At 37.3% G+C, this 26,079-nt stretch overlaps 1 protein-coding gene across 4 annotated transcripts in view; it reads right to left on the reverse strand.

Moving 5' to 3' along the window:
• The window catches only part of LOC137399711 (EH domain-binding protein 1-like), an 83,578-nt gene that overhangs the window by 11,708 nt on the left and 45,791 nt on the right, over positions 1 to 26,079 (reverse strand). For 2 of the 4 annotated variants that reach the window (XM_068085913.1, XM_068085917.1), the window contains 8 exons: positions 18,224 to 18,452; positions 15,584 to 15,627; positions 15,016 to 15,187; positions 5,251 to 5,417; positions 3,721 to 3,838; positions 2,895 to 2,994; positions 1,587 to 1,660; positions 1,173 to 1,287 (listed from right to left, as the gene is read on the reverse strand). In XM_068085913.1, coding sequence (XP_067942014.1) covers positions 1,173 to 1,287; positions 1,587 to 1,660; positions 2,895 to 2,994; positions 3,721 to 3,838; positions 5,251 to 5,417; positions 15,016 to 15,187; positions 15,584 to 15,627; positions 18,224 to 18,452 — 1,019 coding nt within the window. The remainder of the gene's footprint in view (positions 1 to 1,172; positions 1,288 to 1,586; positions 1,661 to 2,894; positions 2,995 to 3,720; positions 3,839 to 5,250; positions 5,418 to 15,015; positions 15,188 to 15,583; positions 15,628 to 18,223; positions 18,453 to 26,079) is intronic. The other 2 variants (XM_068085915.1, XM_068085914.1) reach the window with 2 other exon arrangements.

The following is a 26,079-nucleotide window of genomic DNA, read 5'->3' on the forward strand; positions in this document are numbered from 1 at the left end:
TATGAGAGGTTAAATTTTAACCAATTACAATGTAGAGAGTAGGCAACTCCTATATTCTATAAAAATGATGCAAATTTGCTATAAGATTTGGTCTCTACATACACGTGTATGGCGAAAATAGCAGAAAAAACAGAATCGTGAGTGTTATACCAATTATTTCAATACTATGACCAGCGTATTTCACTACTATGACCAGCGCATTTCACTACTATGACCAGCGTATTTCACTACTATGACCAGAGTATTTCACTACTATGACCAGCGTATTTCACTACTATGACCAGCGTATTTCACTACTATGACCGGAGTATTTCACTACTATGACCAGAGTATTTCACTACTATGATCAGAGTATTTCACTACTATGACCAGAGTATTTCACTACTATGACCAGAGTATTTCACTACTATGACCAGCGTATTTCACTACTATGACCAGAGTATTTCACTACTATGACCGGAGTATTTCACCACTATGACAGGAGTATTTCACTATCTAAAGTTTAAACTCATGGTCTATCTGAACACATGGTCCATCTGAACACACGGTCTATCTAAACACATGGTCCATCTGAACACATGGTCCATCTGAACACATGGTCTATCTGAACACATGGTCTATCTGAACACATGGTCTATCTGAACACATGGTCTACCTGAACACATGGTCCATCTGAACACATGGTCTATCTAAACATATGGTCTATCTGAGCACATTGTCTACCTGAACACATGGTCTATCTAAACACATGGTCTATCTAAACACATGGTCTATCTAAACACATGGTCTATCTGAACACATGGTCTATCTCAACACATGGTCTATCTGAACACATGGTCCATCTGAACACATGGTCTATCTGAACACATGGTCTATCTGAACACATGGTCTACCTGAACACATTATCTACCCAGTTTTCTCCCTACTTTCATTGTCTATTAGCCAACATTGTCTACCCACATATATTTCTCTACCCTCATTATCTATCAACCTACATTGTCTATCCACAAGGCCTAAGCACACCAGAACTCACAATATCAACTCATCTATTCACACTGGCTACACATAGTTTACTACGCGTATTTCTATATCAACATCGTCTGCTCTCTGACTGCCAGGTTACATTTTCTGCTCTCTGACTGCCAGGTTACATCTGCTAACAAGTCGAATACCTGAGCTTCTGTTGATCGATGGCCAGAACTAATTCATCCCTTTTGTTCACCACATTAACCAGCTCTTCCAGAAGCGCCTGTTCCTTTTCCCTTTGATATGCACTCTTCTCCCAGTCTAAACACATTCAATACAGTTTATGCAATACATCAGAAGTTGTTTACCCCTGCTACATGCTATACTGCAAAAAGAAAATAACTAATTTTTATTACTCAATTCACTAATTTTCATTGATTCATAAACTATGAGGAAACAATATTAAATGATGAAACTGGCCTGCATCATGGTCTGCAAAGTAAGAACTCTGCCTGCAGACCATGAAGCAATATTAAATGATGTCCTTATGCCGGGTAGGGTGTCATAGTTATGATTCATGTGAAACATACAGTAGATTATAGGAAAAAAAGGAAAAGAACCTTGAAGAGATAGCATCTGTCTCAGCTCTCTGTTTAATAAGTCATATCTTCTAGTCAAATCCTCTTCCTTCTCTCTGAAACAATAGTAATTACTAGCATAGCTAGGTGGCTAGAAGTATATGCCAACAAACTGTAACTTACCTTAGTAACCTACAATCTCTCATCTACCTACATGGTAGAAACTCTACTTGCACACCGTGACGTACTTACACGGTAGAAACTCTACCCGCAAACCATGATGTACCTACACGGTAAAAACTCTACTTGCAGACCATGATGTACCTACACTGTAGAAACTCTACCAGCAGACCAGGATGTACCTACAAGGTAACAACTCTACCTGCGGACCATGATGTACCTACACGATAATAACTCTTCATGCAGACCATGATGGTTGGACAAGCTAATATAATGAACTGATGCGATAAAATGTTTCTGATCACATCAGCAATAGTCAAGCATGCTCGTGTTTGCTTAAAACACTTTTTTCTCGCATTTCATTAGCTAATTATGTTATTGGCAAGCATATTTTTTTCCTTTCAAAAATTACTGGAAACAAGCCCATATTTCTGATAACTAAGCTTTTAACAAACTTCAACAGACAAAACCTTTGAGCAGTAGTAAGTCTCCAGCATACTGTAGGTATTAATAGAGAAAGCATATGGAGCCTCAAAACAATTACCACCATGTTCACATGTGTAGCCCCTCGAGTGCCAACACCAAAACCCTTGCTTAATCACAAACTATTACTAAGTCTTTGAGTACAAGGAGTCTGTAAGGAATAGAACACTAGAAACAGCTGAGTTCCAGTTACTAACTCTTTGAGTACAAGGAGTTTGTGAGAAATAGAACACTAGAAACAGCTGAGTTCCGGCTACTAACTCTTTGAGTACAAGGAGTTTGTGAGGAATAGAACACTAGAAACAGCTGAGTTCCAGCTACTAACTCTTTGAGTACAAAGAGTTTGTGAGGAATAGAACACTAGAAACAGCTGAGTTCCAGCTACTAACTTTTTGAGTACAAGGAGTTTGTGAGGAATAGAACACTAGAAACAGCTGAGTTTTAGCTACTAACTCCCTGAGTACAAAGAGTTTGTGAGGAATAGAACACTAGAAACAGCTGAGTTCCAGCTACTAAGTCTTTGACTACAAGGAGTTTGTAAGGAATAGAACACTACTATGAACTATGGACTGCCTGTCAATGAGGATAAGTTACTAGAAATAACTCATCAATTTTAAAAAAGTAGTCCGATGAGTGAGAAATACCTTATACAAGCCTTACATAAAAAAAATGGCAATAAATACATACAGTATGTTGAGTTCTTCCTGTCTCCTAATAAGCGCATTTTTTTTGTTGACCAGAAGGAACCACTGTTTCGTCAGCTCATCCTCTCTCATGCTTTTTCCTGCTGACACACATTAATAGCAAACATAGGAACAGCAACATTTTTTCCAATTGAAAGAAAATGGCAATAGTACTGTCTCTCTATTTACATTTACGATGAAGCTAGTTGCTGAGTAATTACGTACTCTATACTTTAGTGATGGATACAAATAAGGGCAAAACTATCAAATTTTCTTAAAGAAGTTTTTGACACATGGATAAGACAACTAAGATTATCTTGTAAAACACAGTGAGTCGGTTGACATCTTATCAAGTAAAGTAGGCCAGTTATCCATTCTTCAAAAAACTTTGCTCCTTAAAAATGAGATCGCAGCTATCACAGCTGTCTCTAGAAATGACATTGCAGTGATCGCAGCTGTCTCTAAAAATGACATTGCAGTGATCCCAGCTGTCTCTAGAAATGACATTGCAGTGATCACAGCTGCCTCTAAAAATGACATTGCAGTGATCCCAGCTGTCTCTAGAAATAACATTGCAGTGATCACAACTGTCTCTAGAAATGACATTGTAGTGATTCTAGCTGCACATCTAAGGCTTTGAAACTCTGAGATTTCAATATAAAAAATAAAAGCGTTCAAATATGTAAAAATTAAAAAAGTTGCAAATTTGCCTACTCCATATGGTCGCCTCGACTTGTCTAAAAACCTTCACCATACTTTCAGCACAAACATGCGCAACATCGCCGTAAAGTAATTTAAACTGAGCAAGATACAGTGCCAAACTCACAGACCTTCTTTCATAACCTGGCGTAACTCAACTTCAAGAGCTGCAGCTTGTCTATCCAGCTCATTTTGCTCCCTTTCAAGGGAGGCCAACTCCAAATAGACATATTCATTCACATCATAAACCTGGATGGTACAGGAGATGGAAACACTAGTCAACATTACCAATGAAAATAGGCTTCAGTGTGAAGAACTCATTATAAATCTCAGTCTATTAAAGGTTGACTTGCAACAAAATTCACATTACAGTTATTTGGTATCAAAAGATTCACCATGTCTTACTCTGTTGTGTTGTAGGTGCAAAATACATGGAAATGTGATTACAAGCTCTTAAAAGCTCAAAAACGAAAAGCCGCCGTAGATTGGAATCTCTATATTTCTCCAACGTAGTCATGAAATTTATTTATTGTCTTGTCACGTGATGTTCTCACGTGAATTGAAAGGCCAATAAAAAGCTTAATACAAAACTTATCGTAGCACTAGTTTATGACAAACACTTCGGGTTTTACAAAAGATCCCATATCAAATATAGATGCTCACTACTTTACAGTTTTGTTTCGGTTTGGTCTAATCGGCAAGTCATAATCTGATCATGTGACCCAATACTTTGCAAATAATTTCTGCAGCACTTTTCGATTATCACAAGTGACCAACAGGCTCGTCATGATTATCAGACAATGATATGTACTCCTTCAAGCTAAAGAATTAAACGAATTTTTACGGTAAGTTATAAGATATCACTGCTGCAAGTGACAGCATTACAATGACGATAAAACAGACACGCAAGTGCAATAGACATGGTTTTATCGCATGCGTGAAGTATATTTGTGAAAATATTTCGACGAATAAGGTTGCATGAAAGTGTAAACAGAAACCATCTACCATAGCTACGCCACACTTGAGCCATTTTGGAAAGAGAATCCAAACTACGGCGGTCTCGTGTGGCTGCGATTAATTGTTCGTTTTTGAGCTTTTAAGAGCTTGTAATCACATTCCCACATATTTGGCACCTACAACACAACAGAGTAAGACATGGTGAATCTTTTCATATCAAATAACTGTAAAGTGAATTTTGTTGCAAGTCAACCTTTAAGTAAGAGCAAACCAAATTGGAAAGATAGACCATACAATGCATGTATTTGAATATCCCACATTCAATACAATATTTGGTAATACAAATATTGTATTACTTGGAGAACTCGGTTTACTCGGTTTTATGAACAAGAATGACCTGACCTTACAGTGTAAGTTGCTTAAAAGGAAACCAAAGAAAAGAGATGCATAGATGAATGGTTAGTGATGGTACGTGTTTGACTTAGACTGTTTGTCTGTTTTCAGATTTCAACCTTTACATCAGTAAGCCTATTACTGTCAATTAGGAGAGCAGCCACTTTTTTTCCTCGAGTACGCATTTATAAGAAGGTGCTGTTCTTGTCAGGAGCTAGCAATAATAAAACTCAGCTCTTGCTGTCCTGTAAGACTCATTAGGTCATTTTGGCTATTTACCACTGACATTAAGTTTGCCAATCGCCACTCACCTCGCATATTGCTTCCCTTCTCTCCGGCTGAAGGTCAGTGTGAGCAGGCGCAACATAGTCTAGTTCCTCTTTGGTAGTGACTGAGGTCATAGCGGGCGGTGTTCTCTCTCTCCTAACTGAGAAGCTGTGTGGTTCCTCAGGAACAAGTTGCGACTGTTTGCGTTTACCTAGCATCACATAACACATGTCATGAGAATATGCCAGGATTCAAATAAAGTACATTGAGTTATTAATTATTCCGCCAGAGACCTTAAAAAGCCATGCAAACTTTTGACAATATTACTAGAAATTCCACTGTCATACAGGCCACGACCAAAGTGATATTGGAAAAAAGAAAGGGTACTGATGGTTGAGAAATGCAATATTAGCAGTCAAATGGCACTGCAGTGCAATAGGATAACTGCAATGGTAGCTGTAATGTACTGGGTGTGGGTGTTATTATATACAACAAACAGCCATAATGAAAGAAAAGATTATATGTTTATATCTCTCCTCCTGCAATAGGAGAAATGCAATATTGGCCAATATTAGAAGTAAAATGCACTGATATTATTAGAATAACCAATATTATTAATATAGTAATAATATAAAACCAATGCACAATTTTGTTTACATTTCAAAACGTCATAGCTAAAATTTTCAAGAAGTGATATTTATATAGATTTTTAGAAAATCTATTTAAAAAAGTGTTTGGTCATGACAAACAGCAATCATGAAAGGAAAAGATTATATGTTTATATCTCTCCCCCTGCAATAGGAGAAATGCAATATTAGAAGTAAAATGCACTGATATTATTAGAATAACCAATATTATTAATATAGTAATACAGCAATAATAGAAAACCAATGAACAATTTTGTTTACATTTAAAAAGTCATAGCTAACAATATCAAGAAGTATCAAAAATAATATCCAAATTTAGTAATTACGGTAAATATCGTAATCTCATAAAAATCGTTAGAAAAAAATATCATCGCCATTTCCTTTACTTACACTGCGTTGGACATCAGTTAGAATACCAAAGTACTCAAATGTGTCTGAAATGTCAGTTAATTTGAAATCGGCAAAAATGAAACGATTTCAGTACTCCTACGTTAATTACAGAAACCTTCGGCAATTCGACAATGCTATAGACTGGTGAAAAGTGCACGTTATTTTTTCGTGAAATGCGCACGACTTAATCGTTCTATTTTTTGTCGCTCGGCGTTTCAATTTCCGGTCTTAACTTTTATAAAAGTGAGGTTAGCAAGTTTTAATAACGATTTTCGTCCAAATAAATCTGTCTATTTGTGTATAATTCGATCAGATGGGTAAGTTTTAAGATAATAACGACAGTGTACAAAGACTTGGTAACATATTTAAATAGGTTTGTATGTGTTTTGTATCGTTATCATACTTTAACGACTCTACAAAACGATGGTTAAATTTGTTGATGAAATTTTTATACAAGGGTTCGTCTCATTGTTGATAAATAATTTTCGGGAGTTGTGTGCACATGTGCATTTATCATAAATCTCCCAACCAATCGCTTCGCTCTGTTTGGTCGTGGGATGATCTGTAGCTCACGCATTGCCATCTACAACTTGAATATGTAATGTTACTGCTTTAGCTTTGTTTAGCAACTGAGTAGGGAGTATTACACTATGTTGGACAGTCTTGTTTAGCAACTGAGCAGGGAGTATTACACTATGTTGGACAGTCTTGTTTAGCAACTGAGTAGGGAGTATTACAGTATGTTGGTCAGTCTTGTTTAGTGACTGAGTAGGGAGTATTACACTATGTTGGACAGTCTTGTTTAGCAACTGAGCAGGGAGTATTACACTATGTTGGACAGTCTTGTTTAGCAACTGAGTAGGGAGTATTACAGTATGTTGGTCAGTCTTGTTTAGTGACTGAGTAGGGAGTGTTACAGTATGCTGGTCAGCCTTGTTTAGTAACTGAGTAGGGAGTATTACAGTATGTTGGTCAGCCTTGTTTAGTAACTGAGTAGGGAGTGTTACGGTATGCTGGTCAGTCTTGTTTAGTAACTGAGCAGGGAGTCTTACAGTATGTTGGTCAGTCTTGTTTAGTAACTGAGCAAGGAGTATTACAGTATGTTGGTCAGCTTTGTTTAGTAACTGAATAGGGAGTATTACGTATGCTGGTCAGCCTTGTTTAGTAACTGAGCAGGGAGTATTACAGTATGTTGGTCAGCCTTGTTTAGTAACTGAGCAGGGAGTCTTACAGTATGTTGGTCAGCCTTGTCCCACGACCAAACACGAGCAAAGCGATTGTTTGGGAGATTTATGATAAATGCATATGTGCACACAACTCCCGAAGAATTATCCGTTAACGGCCGTGACCAAACCCTTGTACCGAAAGCTCTTCAACAAATTTAACAATGTTTGTGTAGATTCGTTTAAGTATAATAATGATACGAAACACATATAAACCTATTTAAATATGTTACCAAGTCTTCGAAAGGTTACCGAAATATCTTAAAACTAACCCATCTGATTGGATTATACATAAATAGACAGATTAATTTGGCTTAAAACGAAATAAAAACTTGGTAAGCCTATTTTAATCAATATTAAAACCGGCCAACGAAACGCCGATAAGGCGGTGCGACAGAGAGTAGAACTATTAAGTCGTGCGCATTTCACGAAAAAATCGTGCACATTTCACCAATCTATCACATTGGTCAATTGCCGAAGGTTTCTGTAATTAACGTTGAAGTGCAGAACAGTATTCATTTTTTTCGCCGATTCTACTGGACTCTGACATTTTGGATACTTATAATGAGTACTGTGGTATTCCAACTGATGTCCAAACCAGTGAAAGTAAACGGAATGACAATGAAATTATTCTAACGATTCTTATAAGATTATTACAATATTTATTTGTAAGAATAATTATTTGATTTTATAAGATTTAGTTGTAAGAATAATCATTTGAATTTACAAGACCGAAGTGTATAGTGACCGATGGTGTGCAATATGTTACTGTTATTTCTTTTCTAAAGTATTTGTTGATGGTAATACGGCTGTGCCCAATTTTGCGGTACTGCCAAGTCGTTTTTAATATCTGCAAAATTAAGTAATAGGCCTACATTTTCTTATAGATACACATCTATTTCTATGACAACCAGCTAAATCTGTTTAGATTTTTAAATTCAGCATAATTTTTAGATATAAATACAGATATCTAGATAAATATCACAACCTCTTGATATTGGTTGCTATGACCTGGTATGCTATGGTTGCTATATACAGCCCCCCAGCTATATAGTAAATAGACTAATATCTTGCTGAACTAAACATGACTAAATATGATGAGCATGCAAGTACAGTGAAACATGGATAACTCGCCCACGGATAGCTCGAACACATGGTTAATTCGAACGGTTTCTTTGGTTCGTTCCCACGTAATGATGAATTGCTATAGATAACTCGAACTCAACACTGTTAACTCGAACTGTTTTTTTCCCAACAGCGACCGAAACGGTTGTTATCGCTTTAGAAAATCACTATATTCCAAGCCATAGAGATAAACCTCAACTTTTCATAATTCATAAGCGTCGTTATTACCACCATCGGCAAAACATTTTTGTCAACGACTTTTCTAAAGGTTTTGTAAAATTTGATACAAACACCAAACATCCGCTTATATTAGCGAGATTATATTAGCGATCGCCCTTCGGAAGCAAGGTAAAGTGAGGTAATCTTTGCATAAACTTCAAGAAAAATCGGCAAAATTGATCGTGGGTAAAACGCTCAAAAGAAAAAGATGTCTTTTCTTTTGAGCATTTCAACAACGATCAAGTTTTGCCAATGTCAATCTAAAAAACGTCCTGGCAATAACGTCACCTCAAACAACAAACCAATCTCAAGTGATAGAAAAATCTCTATACTTTTTGATAAAAATGTTTTAAACTTTACATTAGAAGCATTTAATTTGAAACAAGCCATTTGTGCTTTTGATTTATATTATAGTTTGTATATGTACATGTAACTACTAATAAATAAGTAAATACATGGACTTCTGAGTGTGCTCTGATAACTTGAACGCTCTGATAATTCGAACACTTTCGCTCGGTCCCTTGAAGTTCGAGTTATCCATGTTTGACTGTATGTCTTAAGTCAAAAATGAGACAGAATGATTATTTTACAGCTGGCTATGTAGCTGGCTAGGTCACCAAAGCTGAAGTGTAATGATTGTTTCACTAGCATCATGTGGATGTTAACAACTTACTATGATGTAAACCAAGCAACGAATTCCCTAATCACAGTTAAGAATCGTGGTGGCTTGACTTTGTCTTCGCCTGTGGTGATTGAGGTTTGCAACCGCAGTGAGAAAGCGACGAGAGTGTTGCTTAGTAGTGCTGAATTGGTGAAAAACTTTCCCAAGCTAGCACTAATTGCCACCATGGAGAAGTTGCTGAGATTCAACATCATGCTATTATTTAAGTGTAATCATCAAGCTAGTAGTCTAGCTTGTGATATAGCAAAGATATACAACATTTCGATTAGGGCGCATTATGAAGCTAAGAATAGAGCTGGCACGCTAGCTCGTCTGGTCTTGACTCATCGGATCAGAGGTGCCCGGGTCGGGCCACCCGACCCTCAGGTCTTCCTATACAAAGACACGGGTAGGTTTATGGCTAAACAACAGCGGTTGTATATCGCTTTTTAAACCATAACTGTCACAAACAACTTCTATCGTATTTACTAGGTAAATCAGACACGCTGATTCCAATTTTGTACTCAAAATAAAGATTAGTCCATTAACTTCGGTCTCGAAAACAACACGATCGGCATAACAAGCTCCGCCCATAAATACGTGACGTAACCTAGCTTTTTAGGAACATAAGTTACGTAGGGATGTTTAGACCGATTTAGAATAATAGAGATGGGTGTTTTAAAATCCATTAATATCTAAATTCAGCCTTAAAAATAATATCAGTCTTTTCTGAAAGGTAAATGAGCTATTTAACATTGCATATTTAAAAAAGCGCGATAACAACGCTAGCTTGTGATAAAACCGTGCTTTTTGAGCTCATTTTTCTCGGCGTCCAGCCCATTTAAACGTCATGTAACAAGCTACGAGCAATTTTAAATAGTTTATATACCTTTCATAAAAAACTGAAATTATTTTAAAGGCTGGATTTAGATAATAATGGGTTTTAAGACACCCATCTCTATTATTCTAAAGCGGACAAAACATTCCTAACTTCCGTTCCTGAAAAAGCTAGGTTTTGTCACATATTCATGGGCGGAGCTTGTAATGCCGATTGTGTTGTTTTCAAAACGGATATTGAAACGCTTTAAAAAAGCTTAAATGACTTTGAAGGTTAGTGGACTAATATTTATTATGAGTACAAAAATCGGAATCAGCGTGTCTGATTTACCTAGTAAATACGATAAAAGTTGTTCGTGGCAGTTATGGTTTAAGTGCGATTGAAATGGAGTCGCATATAGTCCTATAGAGCGGAAGGACCAGGCGAAATAAAACAAGGTGAGTCAAGACTATATTTTTACGTTTGCGACAATAGTCTTTGGACTACAGGTTTCACAACGTTTTTCGGCAAGAAATAATCAACATGTCAGTGGTCTGGGAGTTCACGAAAAAGCCAGTCACGATAGGAAAATGCTAAGTTAGTTGCACAATATGCACAAGCAAGTTAAAGGTTGACTTGCAACAAAAGTCACATTACAGTTATTTGGTATCATAAGATTCACCATGTCTTACTCTGTTGTGTTGTAGGTGCAAAATATGTGAAAATGTGATTACAAGCTCTTAAAAGCTAAAAAACGAACAGTTAATTGCAGCCACACGAGACCGCCGTAGTTTGGATTCGCTTTCCAAAACGGCACAAATGGGCTGTAGTTGTTACAGGATGGTTTCTGTTTACACTTTCATGCAACCTCATTCATCGAAATATTTTCACAAATATACTTCACGCATTCAATAAAACCATGTCTATTGTTCTTACGCGTCTGTTTTATTGTCATTGTAATGCTGTCACTTTTAGCAGTGATATCTTATAACTTATCGTAAAAAATCGTTAAACTTTTTTAACCTTAGCTCGAAGGAGTACATATCATTGTCTAATAATTATGATGAGCCTGTTGGTCACCTGTGATAATCGAAAAGTGCTGCAAAAATTATTTTCGAAGTATTGGGTCACGTGATCAGATTACGACTTGACGATTGAATAATGCCAAAACAAAACTGTAAAGTAGCGAGCATCTATATTTGATACGGGGTATTCGGAAAAAACCTGAAGTGTTTGTCAAGTGCCTGAAGTGTTTGTCACTAGTGCTACAATAAGTTTTATAGTGAGCTTTTTATTGGCCTTTCAATTCACGTAAGAACATCACGTGACAAGACGATAACCAAACTGTAATGACTACGTCAAATGAATAAACAGATTCCAATCTACGGCGGCTTTCCGTTTTTGAGCTTTTAAGAGCTTGTAATCACATTTCCACGTATTTGGAACAAACAACACAACAGAGTAAGACATGGTGAATTTTTTGATACCAAATAACTGTAATGTGAATTTTGTTGCAAGTCAACCTTTAAGCTACAAAGAAAGGTCCACCTCAATACTATTGAGGCATTTACAACGAGGTCATCCTGAGGAACTTAAAAGCGCGTCTAAGAACCTTCAATCCAGCAAATTTATTTTATTTTTAGTTTCTTTCACTAATACCAGAAATTTTAGGGAAGTGATAGATTTTTGTTTTCCACTATGCTGGGTTGTCTATTTCTATATTTGTAAAGTATTTCTTAACTAATCTCTTGTTGATTATAATAGCAGTTGAAAATAAAATCTGTAATAAAAACACTAGCCAAATCATGCCATTAATCTATCACCCATTGAATAGCATTGATCCACCAATGTCTAGCCATAAATTGTAGATTGCATCTATAAACTAAACCACAAAATATAATGATTGGTGTGATAATGGTTTCTTTTATCTTAGTTCATTGATGTAACAACATTAGGCTGTAATAGAACTATCTCTTAACCTTAAATGAATAAAAAATCGCGCGTGCTGACCCGGTCCGACCCGATCTTGGCCCTCATTGCTGACCCTGTGTCTGGTCCGACCCTGCATTCCTTGGTCTCGTTCCAGCTCTAGCTAAGAAAGCCATTGATTTCATTTCCCTGATCAGATCAAAACTTCACAGGCTCATCATATATTAGTCACGTTTAGTTCAGCATAATACTAGTCTATTCACCTAGCAAGGGTCTGGCGCTTCAGGTGGGTGGGCTATTTGCCCCCCTCTACTTCCCCCTTCTCTCTTTTCCCCTTCTCACTTCTTCTCTGGAGAAGGGAAAAAGAGAGAATGGAGATAGGAGAGGGTGGCAAATAAAGCCCTGATGGCTCATGATTTGTGTGCAACATTTCATAGCTTTTATACTTTTAATTTATGGTGGTTATCAGATATTATCACAGAATTGCTTTAGTTTACTGGATTATGTATCCAAGAAGGTTTTTATGCAAAAATAAATGTGACTTTGTCACCTTCTCCTGATTAGCTCCATGGTTAACAACAGTGCAGTCAAGCATGAGGTACAATACAATGACGTTACGTCATGCTATTTAAGTCTGACAGGCTTTTTCCCTATTGGCCAATCTAGGTTTATATATCTATGGGTAAAACTAAAATGGTCTGAAGCTCATGTGACTGTATGCAAAAACACATCAAGTAGCTTAAAGATTAAAGCCAGCTATATATAATACAACAATAATCACATGAGCTTCAAATCATTTTAATTTTACCTGATGCATGGTCACAACCATGAAACTTTAAGTAGTAAACAGTTTAAAAAGTTTTCAGTTCTTAATATATATATATGTATATATGTACATGTATATATGTATGTATATATGTATATATATATTATATATGTGCATATATACATGTATATATACATGTGTATATATATACATACATGTATACATACATGTGTATATATATATATATATATACATTTTACTTCTAATATTGCATTTCTCCTATTGCAGGGAGACATATAAACATATCATCTTTTCCTTTCATTATTGCTGTTTGTTATACATAATTAAGTTGTAATACATAATTGTACATAGTTAAGAATAAGCATTCGAATTTACAAGATCGAAGTATATAGTGACCGATGTTGGGCAATATGTTACTGTTATTATTTTTTCTAAATAGTTTTATTAAATAGATTTTCTAAAAGTCTATATAAATATCACAACTTCTTGATATTGTTAGCTATGACGTTTTGAAATGTAAACAAAAGTGTGCATTGGTTTTTTATTATTACTGTATTACTATATTAATACTATTGGTTATTCTAATAATATCAGTGCATTTCACTTCTAATATTGCATTTCTCCTATTGCAGGGAGAGATATAAACATATAATCTTTTCCTCTCATTATTGCTGTTTGTTGTACATAATAACACCCAGTACATTGCAGCTACCATTACAGTTCTCCAATTGCAGTTCTCCAATTGCACTGCAGTGCCAATTGACTGCTAATATTGAATTTCTCAACCGGCAGTACCCTTTCTTTTTCCATTATCACTTTGGTCGTGGGCTGTATGACAGGAGAATTTCTAGTTTAGTAACCTAGTAGGGAGTATTACTGTGTGGCGGTCAGTCTTGCAATGAAAACTTTGCAAAGGACACCGGAGGGAGCAGGGACAAGCGTAATTGTAATCTTGTATCCATGACATCAAAGAAATCAGTTCTTACTATGAGTGTGTAATAGAAATTACATATTTTTCTTATCCGTTTGCAATCATTTTATTCATAAAACAATTTTTTAATCAGAATTCCTTATATTATTTTGGAAGGTCAAACTGTGTTTTTAGGTTTCACGTTTAACAATGTAATTCGTTACAAATCGGTAGTGAAAATAGCAAGTACTCCTTATACACACAATTACGCTAATAACGTTAACCCTTTCGCAGGCAATTTTTTTTGGGCTATTTGAGACCCCCTGGGCAGATAACTTTTTCACCAACTGATTTAAAAAATCATTGATACACTTTTATTTATGATATTGTATACATGTATTATGTTTTTATTATACAGGTAAATACAAATAAACATTTTGAAGTCAATTTCTTAAATAAGCGTTTCTCTAGCTATAGTAATTGTGGAAGCATTTGCCCTTGCAGAGGCCTACATCGCGTCTTGACACCATGTGCTTATTCTAGTTCCTTTACAGCTTTGCCTATAGCCTTTAGAGGATGCCATGACAGTAAAAGAAAGATGTTGCACTCTGAGAAAATATTCATAAAGCAGAAACAAAAGCAGAAACAAGCTACAAAAATAAAATTCTCAATTTTATTTAAATATGTTATTATTTTGGATTTTTCGTTCGTTTAGTTTTGCAAAAACAATCGTTTTTTTTTCAAAATGGCTAATTTTTTGGTTGCTAACAGAGACCAATATGTTGTAGTTTACTATTAGTAAAAATATTAAATGAAAAAAGGCAATAAGCTAACCAGAAATCAATTTATTAAAAATGTTCGCGTGGCGACATAATAGTTGCTCTGCCCATTGGCGTCAGTATCGCGAAACGACAACAATGTCGCTATGCCTGCAAAAGGGTTAATTATAATAATAATACGCTTATAGCACCTAATGCTAGCATCAGCCGATATTTCTTAAGTGTGCGTCAGTCTTAGTGATATATCCAAGTGTATCAGCAGTGTTCTTAGCACAGATGTAGTCACTGCAGACAGCTACACATAAATGGTTAGGTTACTTACGCTTGTTAAAGTGACGAGCTTGCTCCATCAGTTTCCTAGCTCGAGCGCGTAATTCCGTCGAGCGCGTAAATGTTTCTTCTTTCGCTGCGCTGGTACCCATGACACTGATCAAGCGCTCCTTTGACAGCTCCGGTGAGAGCTCGTCGTCAGTACTGCGCGCAATGTTTCTTGACTGTATGATCAACAAGAAAAAGCAAAACAACAATTAGCATTGGCTGATGGATTAGACAAAAACATGCAAAATAATCAGAAAAGTTTATAACCACTGGAGTTATCTTCTTCGCATGAGCTATTCTTTCGTCATCCAGGCAAAACCATGGGCTAGCATGTCTGAGGACCTACACACATCAGAGATGGGCTAGTATGTCTGAGGACCTACACACATCAAAGATGGGCTAGCATGTCTGAGGACCTACACACATCTGAGATGGGCTAGTATGTCTGAGGACCTACACACATCAGAGATGGGCTAGCATGTCTGAGGACGAAAATTAAAATTGAGTCAAACCACTTAACATAACTCAAGTCGCAGTCCTGATTTCAGTTATCACTGATGTTGATGACTCACCTGCAATTTGCTGTCTAAGACTTGACTAGATATGACATCATCTCCTGTAAACAATTAGACAATCTGTGCAAAACTAAAAAACTAGCACAATTATTATTATTTAATCTCTGATGTCAGATTAGCATAGATCTAAGACTACCGTCTGTATAGCAATCACAGTGAGTGTTTAACAAAGTTTAAAACTCAAACTGATTTGCTTACTGTATCCAAGTATGTACACGAGAGGTATGCATTCTTATAAGCTCAGTGTTGATGGGCGCTCTTCTTATATACCACAAAAATTGCAAATCAGAGCGAGTCGGTTAGACCGGGTATTATAAGTCTCAAGAAGCAAGCTTACACTTTTTCAATAAGCAGAGAAATTATGTGTCTGCAATAAAAGTTTGTTTAAAACACAATTAAAAAAAAATAGCAATTTCAAACAGAGCGATAGTGCCTAAGCCAAGTTAAGGCAACTCGCTGTGACTGATTGAGTTATTGCAGATAGTGATTGCTTTTAGAGACTAAACTTTAAAACTTATAGACCTGATAAACTTTATTAGACCTAGTATATAACTATAACTATTGGTGAATACTGGTATGCATATTGGTGCATACTTTAGTATTACTAATACATGTTATAAAGGAACTCGATTCGATTCTATAATGAGGACTATTGAAACAATAACAAATAAATTACGAATTAAGAATAGTTGCTCCGCATTACTTGCCAACATACATTGCCATGTTCTCAGATATGGTGGTAATAATAATTGCATAGCTAAATCGCATCGTATAAACACGTCTTTACCTCAACAAAACTCAACATCTGTTTGGAAAGCGCAAGAGATAGATCTTGCTACAACTCACAAAGCATTCAATCTAAACTATTATAGGAACAACTAAAAAAAGAAACCACTATTGAAAACCTGCTGCTTGCAATATGAGTCCTGAAGATTTCGTAGAACATGGAAAATTGATAATGGAAGGGAGCGGAGACAAGTCAAGGGAGCGGAGCCAAGTCAAGACAAGCACGCACAAGTCCTGAAGGGAGCGGATACAAGTCAAGACAAGCACGCACAAGTCCTGAAGGGAGCAGATACAAGTTAAGACAAGCACGCACAAGTCCTGAAGGGAGCGGAGACAAGTCAAGACAAGCACGCACAAATCCTGAAGGGAGCAGAGACAAGTCAAGACAAGTACGCACAAGTCCTAAAGGGAGCGGAGACAAGTCAAGACAAGCACGCACAAATCCTGAAGGGAGCGGAGACAAGTCAAGACAAGCACGCACAAGTCCTGAAGGGAGCGGATACAAGTCAAGACAAGCACGCACAAGTCCTGAAGGGAGCGGATACAAGTTAAGACAAGCACGCACAAGTCCTGAAGGGAGCGGAGACAAGTCAAGACAAGCACGCACAAGTCCTGAAGGGAGCGGATACAAGTTAAGACAAGCACGCACAAGTCCTGAAGGGAGCGGAGACAAGTCAAGACAAGCACGCACAAGTCCTGAAGAGAGCGGATACAAGTCAAGACAAGCACGCACAAGTCCTGAAGGGAGCGGATACAAGTCAAGACAAGCACGCACAAGTCCTGAAGGGAGCAGATACAAGTCAAGACAAGCACGCATAAGTCCTGAAGGGAGCGGAGACAAGTCAAGACAAGCACGCATAAGTCCTGAAGGGAGCGGAGACAAGTCAAGACAAGCACGCACAAGTCCTGAAGGGAGCGGATACAAGTCAAGACAAGCACGCACAAGTCCTGAAGGGAGCGGATACAAGTCAAGACAAGCACGCATAAGTCCTGAAGGGAGCGGATACAAGTCAAGACAAGCACGCACAAGTCCTGAAGGGAGCGGATACAAGTCAAGACAAGCACGCATAAGTCCTGAAGGGAGCGGAGACAAGTCAAGACAAGCACGCATAAGTCCTGAAGGGAGCGGATACAAGTCAAGACAAGCACGCACAAGTCCTGAAGGGAGCGGATACAAGTCAAGACAAGCACGCACAAGTCCTGAAGGGAGCGGATACAAGTTAAGACAAGCACGCACAAGTCCTGAAGGGAGCGGAGACAAGTCAAGACAAGCACGCACAAGTCCTGAAGGGAGCAGATACAAGTTAAGACAAGCACGCACAAGTCCTGAAGGGAGCGGATACAAGTTAAGACAAGCACGCACAAGTCCTGAAGGGAGCGGAGACAAGTCAAGACAAGCACGCACAAGTCCTGAAGGGAGCGGAGACAAGTTAAGACAAGCATGCACAACTCCTGAAGGGAGCGGAGACAAGTCAAGACAAGCACGCACAAATCCTGAAGGGAGCAGAGACAAGTCAAGACAAGCACGCATAAGTCCTGAAGGGAGCGGATACAAGTCAAGACAAGCATGCACAACTCCTGAAGTAGCATGCCAAGATCGATGCTTACATTACGACTCACACATAACTCGATATTCGACTAAATAAAAATCTATATGCAACTGGTTCACAATGAAAATCTATATGCAACTGGTTCACAATGAAAATCTATATGCAACTGGTTCACAATGAAAATCATTTTGGTACTTGGCTATAATATGGCTCTTCTGATCGCAAGGAACTTTAAAACAAGAAAAACATTGTAAGAAAGAAGAAAGTTGTCGGCGAGATGGGATGAGAATTAGAAGCTGACCGGTAGCTTGAAACCGAGATTTCATGGTGGCAGCATTAGAGGTGGAAGAGAGGGCGGCATTGAGGTGGTTACCAAAAGAGGCATTGCTGACAAGCTCAGGACAACAGGATTTAGCTAAGGAGGTGTCAGCAGACTGCTGGAGTAGGTCGGCATAGGGGTCATTGTCTTCATCATCGGTGTCAAATGGATTCAGGAGCTCATTTCGTGTCATCAATGGCTTTTTGCTCACCTAAACAAAAAACATTGCCGAGCTTAACGCATAGTGAAACAGTTATATATATATATATTAGCAGAGAAGTCTATGACCACAAGTTTAGATGAAGGCAGTAGTAATATGGAATGGTCAAACCATCATAGCAGTAGTAAAATGGAATGGTCACACCATCATAGCTGTAGTAATATGGAATGGTCACACCACCATAGCAGTAGTAATATGGAATGGTCACACCATCATAGCAGTAGTAATATGGAATGGTCACACCACCATAGCAGCAGTAATATGGAATGATGACACCATCATAGCAGTAGTACTATGGAATGGTCACACCGTCATAGCAGTAGTAATATGGAATGGTCACACCACCATAGCAGTAGTAATATGGAATGATCACACCGCCATAGCAGCAGTAATATGGAATGATCACACCGTCATAGCAGTAGTAATATGGAATGGTCACACCACCATTGCAGTAGTAATATGGAATGGTCACACCATCATAGCAGTAGTAATATGGAATGGTCACACCATCATAGCAGTAGTAATATGGAATGGTCACACCACCATAGCAGTAGTAATATGGAATGATCACACCGCCATAGCAGCAGTAATACGGAATGATCACACCGTCATAGCAGTAGTAATATGGAATGGTCACACCACCATAGCAGTAGTAATATGGAATGGTCACACCATCATAGCAGTAGTAATATGGAATGATCACACCATCATAGCAGTAGTAATATGGAATGATCACACCATCATAGCAGTAGTAATATGGAATGGTCACACCACCATAGCAGTAGTAATATGGAATGGTCATACCACCATAGCAGTAGTAATATGGAATGGTCACACCACCATAGCAGTAGTAATATGGAATGGTCACACCACCATAGCAGTAGTAATATGGAATGGTCATACCACCATAGCAGTAGTAATATGGAATGATCACACCGCCATAGCAGTAGTAATATGGAATGGTCCCACCACCATAGCAGTAGTAACATGGAATGGTCACACCGCCATAGCAGTAGTACTATGGAATGGTCAAACCATCATAGCAGTAGTAATATGGAATGATCACACCGTCATAGCAGTAGTAATATGGAATGGTCACACCATCATAGCAGTAGTAATATGGAATGGTCACACCATCATAGTAGTAGTAATATGGAATGATCACACCATCATAGCAGTAGTAATATGGAATGGTCACACCACCATAGCAGTAGTAATATGGAATGGTCATACCACCATAGCAGTAGTAATATGGAATGGTCACACCACCATAGCAGTAGTAATATGGAATGGTCACACCACCATAGCAGTAGTAATATGGAATGGTCATACCACCATAGCAGTAGTAATATGGAATGATCACACCATCATAGCAGTAGTAATATGGAATGGTCACACCACCATAGCAGTAGTACTATGGAATGGTCATACCACCATAGCAGTAGTACTGCTATGGTGGTGACCATTTCATAGTACTACTGCTACATCGTATTAATAATGAATCGTTTACATCAATAATAATCAATTTTCTCGTTGTCAAACTCCAAAGCTCTGCATTTTTCTGTTAAAACTTCAAAAGCAACACCACAGAAATAATAAATAACTGTTTCAGGCTAATAGTAGTTCCTTGTTTAACGTGTTTAAGTATCATTAAACACGTACGATACTTCAAAGTATCAGCGTGTTTAACGCGCTGACACTTTGAAGTACATACATGTATATAAAAACTATTTACATTTACGATAGTAGATGAACGATTAATTTTAGGCCAAAGGCTACATTTAACAAAAACCTTTACGCGTTGCATTTGTGCTAAATGCAACGCGTAACAGTTTTTCTATGCAAAAAATTGTTTGGACGCTAATATCGACTAAATCAGTAGCGCAAAAAAGTTGAGGTCTGAAAACATTGTGGAAGGTATTGGACAACCACAAGATGTTCGTTCCATTGAAAGCAACAATCAAAACGTAGCTATCCGGGCGAACGATGCAAATTCTTTTCTTTAAAAAATGTTAACTTTTGTTTCCGCATGTAATATAAGTATGGTTCGTTTATGTCATTTGTTCATGAATATATATATATATATATATATATTTGTAGCATTTAATAGATTATTATTATATAACTTATAAATTTGCAGATTTAGAGCATATTAATTGATGGCATCATTGCGATAATGTAATTCGGTGCTCGTGACTCCTCTTCTGTTGCACATAAAAAGCTAAGTTTAGCTAAAAACTGTAGCAAAGCTATCAATAAATACAATAAGCGTTTATGCAACATTGGTAAATATAGCTATGATATAAAAATATATTTTCGAATTTAAAATAAAATTAAAAGCTCCAAAAAATTGCAAAGCAGTACACAAACTATAATATCATCACAAATTAATTGCAAGCAATAGATATCAACTGGTAGAGATATATTTTGGTTTCTCAATGCATATTTACAGTAATAAGATATATTTCACAAGTTGGCAGATTTATTGCATCCAAAAAGGTTTAAGATCGCTCCGTCCAAAAAAGAGGGCCAAATATAGGCGACATTCGCTTCGCCCGTGAAAGGGCTAAAATTATGTTCCCAAAATTTTGACGGACCAATTGGAAAATACAACGCCACCCTCTATTTGAATGCCACCTCCAATTGCCGCCACTATTATAGAGTAAAGGTTGAAAAATAGAGCGCCATAGCGTTTAATTAGAGGTTTTACAGTATGTGCTAGTAAAGCGCGAGTTAAATCATGTGCTAGTAAAGTGTAAGTCATGTGCTAGTAAAGTGTAAGTCATGTGCTAGTAAAGTGTAAGTCATGTGCTAGTAAAGTGTAAGTCATGTGCTAGTAAAGTGTAAGTGCTAGTAAAGTGTAAGTGCTAGTAAAGTGTAAGTGCTAATAAAGTGTAAGTGCTAGTAAAGTGTAAGTGCTAGTAAAGTGTAAGTGCTAGTAAAGTTAAGTGCTAGTAAAGTGCAAGTCATGTGCTAGTAAAGTGCAAGTCATGCGCTAGTAAAGTGCAAGTCATGCGTTAGTAAAGTGCAAGTCATGTGCTAGTAAAGTGTAAGTGCTAGTAAAGTGCAAGTCATGCGCTAGTAAAGTGCAAGTCATGTGCTAGTAAAGTGTAAGTTAAGTGCTAGTAATGCCTGAGTTAAGATATATACTATGAAAGAACAACTTAATGGATACTGCAGTATGACAATAGGAAAGCACACAATGACCATTTTATATTTAACTACTGAATGCCTGGCATTGCCCGGGTGATAAAAAAGTCTTTGGAGAGAAAATTTATTTTTATTTGACATACACATTTACCATTCTAACTTTTACAGGTTAACTTGCAACAAAAATCACATACAGTTATTTGGTGTCAAAAGATACACCAGGTCTTACTCTGCTGTGTTGTAGGTACAAAATATGCGGAAATGTGATTACAAGCTCTTAAAATTTCGAAAACGAATAGTTAATCGCAGCCATCATGAAAACGCCATAGATTGGAATATCTTTCCAAAACGGCTCAAATGGGATGTACTTGAACACGATGGCTTCTGTTTACACGTTCATGCAACCTCATTCACCGAAATATTTTCACAAATATACTTCACTCATTCAATAAAGCCATGTCTATTGTCATTACGCGTCCATTTCATCATCATCGTAATGCTGTCCCTTTGAGCACTGATATCTTAAAACCTACAGTAAAAATTCATTCAATTTTCTAACCTTAGTTGAAAAGAGCGCATATCATCCTCTGACAAACATGAGGAGCCTGTTGGTCACCTGTGATAGTCAAAAAATGCTGCGGAAATTGTTCGCGCTGTTTGGCAGGAAGTATGGGTCACATGATCAGATAACGACTAGATGATTAGACCAAGCCGAAACAAAACTGTAAAGTAGCGAGCATGTATATTTGATACGGGCTTTCCGGTTGAACCCGAAATGTTTGTCATAAACTAGTGCTACGAGACATTTTATATTGAGCCTTTTATTGGCCTTTAATTTCACGTGGTAACATCACAATTCAAAACAATAACCATAATGTTTGAGAATGTCATCGAAAAAAAGATATTCCAAACTACAGCGTTTTCGTGATGGCTGCGATTACCTGTTCGTTTTTGAGCTTTTAAGAGCTTGTAATCACATTTCCACATATTTTGCACCTACAACACAGCACAGTAAGACATGGTGAGCCTTTTGATACTAACTAACTGTAATGTGAATTTTCTTGCAAGTAAACCTTTTAAATTCATATCATGAGAAAAGTGTTTTTTGTGCAGTTCAAATGAATTAAGAAAAAAAATAAAACAACTGCAAAGGTTTTTTAGGCTTTTTCAAACAAATAACTTTTGAATTTCATATAATGAAAAGAGCATTTTGTTTAAGTACATAGAAGGAAAAATAAAATTGTAAAGGTGCTTAAATCTAAATGTGAAATCATTAGCAAGTAATGGCTAGATATAGCCTGATCTGCTATGATTACGATGAGAAATTATTTGGTATACAATTATATGATTTTAGTTTGTTTCAGTGTTGGCATCACAAGGCGAAAATATCGTATAGAGAGGTAAAAGTGGTAAAAATCATTATCATTAAAAAATAGTAACAAAACAATACGTTAACCTTGGCAACTATAATTACCTACGATAACTTTAGTGCATTTTGTAGTTATGATCTGCAAAAAAAATGTAACATTACAATGTACTACGCACAGAACAAACCGTGGAGAGTGTTTACTTTCGAGACAGACGTGTAACATAAACGCTGAATCTAAATAAGATATATTTAGCTTACTAAACACATACTTGAAGGAGGTTTAAGTGAGTCTTTTAGTAAACTTCAAACCTTTACTAAAATTTTATCATTCATCTGTTTGTGAATCTGTTTTAACCATGACGGATAACGCTGAACTCATCATGGCGAGCAACGTATATCTCTTAATAGCGTATATAATCAGTACACAAATCGCCAAAGTTTAATTTCGAGTGAAATTTTTGTTGATATCGTATGATGGGCAAACAAATTCGCTCTAGTATGGCAAGGACAAAAAAGCATCGTGTTTTATAGAGTTAGGTGAAAAATATTTTATAACATGGCATCGTAACCCGTAATCGCAATGTATCAATTAATACGTCAATTAGCGTGTGAAATCAGGAAAAAAGGTATACAGTAAGAGCAATAGAATTGCTGGAGCCACCATAGACTTGTGGTTAGATGATTGGTTTACAATGTGCGGGTACAATCTATGTGAGTTCAAATCCAGCACGATGCGGGCTTTTCGATCCATGATTTTAATAGCTATAGCCGAACACACTGAGGTGCAGAATCACAGAAAACACGTAAACACTGAAATTTATAGATGTGGATATAATGCCCATACACATCTCACACATAATATATCTCTATTTAATGCCTATGCATGTATATAGTATAATGACTATACATATCCCACACACATATATATATATATATATATATATATCAGAAAACAGAACAATCAAGGATTTCAATGCAGAAGAGAAAATCCGATATGGCAGAGAAAGACCTAGAGCAGCAAAGAGCTAGCAACAGAGAACAAAAGCAAAAGCAGAGGGACCTGAAACGTAAAACTATAACAGTTAAACTAACTCCAGGTATGTAGTGATGGTTACAGCATATACAGAGAGCAAGGAGAGTGAAGTATTGAAGTATTGAACTCTGAAGTTAGTAATATCACTCGGGCGCTTTTTGGAGTGTTGCTGACTAGAGCTGACCATTCTTTGGTGGTTGGTGTATTATTTTATTATCATGGATTTGTTTTTATTGCAGGCCCTTCTCCCTTTGGCTTTGCACAGTCTGCTGGAAAGGCATTGAGAAAAGCTGAAGTAGCTCTGCCAATAAGTGCCAGAAATTTAGCCAGAGTACTTAAACGTCTCATTGATCAATACGTTCCAGATGACCCAAGCACAAGTGACTTGGCCTGAAGGGAAGGAAAGGGCTGACTGATGCTATCATCAAATGAGTCAATGAATTCTATGGGAATGATGACATCAGCAGGATGGCTCAAGGAAAAAAGGATTCAATTAAGGTCAATGGTGAGCTGGTCCAAAAACTTCATCTGTACAACAATATCAGTGAGACATATTAACCATACAAAGCTGACAACCCTAATGATGTCATCAGTCGGAGTAAGTTTGCAGCTCTTAGACCCACACACATACGGTCATTTAATGAGGTGTCATACACTGTCTGTGTCTGTGCCATACATGAAAACTTCCGATTTTTGGTCGAGGCTCTTAAAAGAATAGGAAATGAAATGCCAAACACCGGAAGAAAGCTGGTTGATTTGTTTGTCTGCAGCAGAGAGAACCCTATTTGTATGATGATTGAATGCCCTTGATGTGTTGGATGTAAGGAACCAGAAAAGTCTATCAAACCCCTAGCTTTTCAGAGCTGACCCAACTTTAATGGTACAGAGATGGTCAACAGTTGAGTGAAGAAGTTTGAAAACAAACTAGAATGACACAGCGACAGAAGCAATGGTTGCATTTCAAGAGCAATGGAAGGCCTATCTCAATCACTGCTTCTACAAAGATCACCAGTCAAAGTAGTTTGATCAGACAAAAGCCAGTTTGTCTGAGACCGAATGCATCATTCAAGTTGATTTCTCAGATAATTATCAGACAAGCTACCAGGATGAAATTCAGTCTGCTCACTTCACCTGCAAACAAGTTTCCATCTTCATTTCTGTGCTTGGTTCAGAGGAAGTGTCAAATCCTATGCTGTTGTTTTCGACTATCTTCAGCATGACAAGTACGCCGTGTTTACCTTCCTACAGGCACTGATCACCCAAGTAAAGCAGCAAAGTCCTAGAGTTTCATTACTTTATTTATTCTCTGATGACGCTGCTTCCCAGTTCAAGCAAAGATTCATTTTATCAAGTTCCAATCAAGATGGCCCAAGTTATCTTGAGTGGAACTTATTCGCTAATTCACATGGCAAAGGGGCAGTTGATGGAGTTGGTGGGAGTCTGAGGAGGCAGGTGTGGAGATTGGTGAAGGCTCGAAAGGAGACTGTTGCCCATGCGGCATCATTCTGAATGGTTGCTAAAGCCTACTCCAAAATAGAGATTTTCGAAATTCACACCACCACAATCAACAGCAATTAAAACTTTCTTGACCAGCGCTGAGAGAATGTGAAGGGTATAACAGCACTGCAGAAAATCCATCATGTAGTTGCCAGTGGAAACGAATCTGTAAAATACTCAACCGTCGCTAGAATGGACACCAAATGTCAATAGTTCAAAACAGTCAGCAGACAGAGAGACTGCATTATTGATGACATTGTTGAATATCTGTGAACTTTAGTGTAGCACTCATGTTGTCACCTTTAGTTCCATCATCTTTTAATATAACCAAAGCATTGTGCCTTTTTTCTCTATATTTTATATGTAAGATTGCAGAAGTCACACGACTTTTTTTTACATGTCACACGGCTAACTATTTTTCATGGAATTAGTTTTAAAATTAAAACTTTTGAATCAAAATTAAAAGCGGACTACCCTAGGACACTTATGTATTCGCGGCATCCAACTTTCGCGTTTTCGCTGTGTAATCCTCTCGCGAAAATTTAATGAGCGAAACTAAACTATCATAA

Source organism: Watersipora subatra, chromosome 7 (assembly GCF_963576615.1).
Source record: "Watersipora subatra chromosome 7, tzWatSuba1.1, whole genome shotgun sequence".
Taxonomy (NCBI): domain Eukaryota; kingdom Metazoa; phylum Bryozoa; class Gymnolaemata; order Cheilostomatida; family Watersiporidae; genus Watersipora; species Watersipora subatra.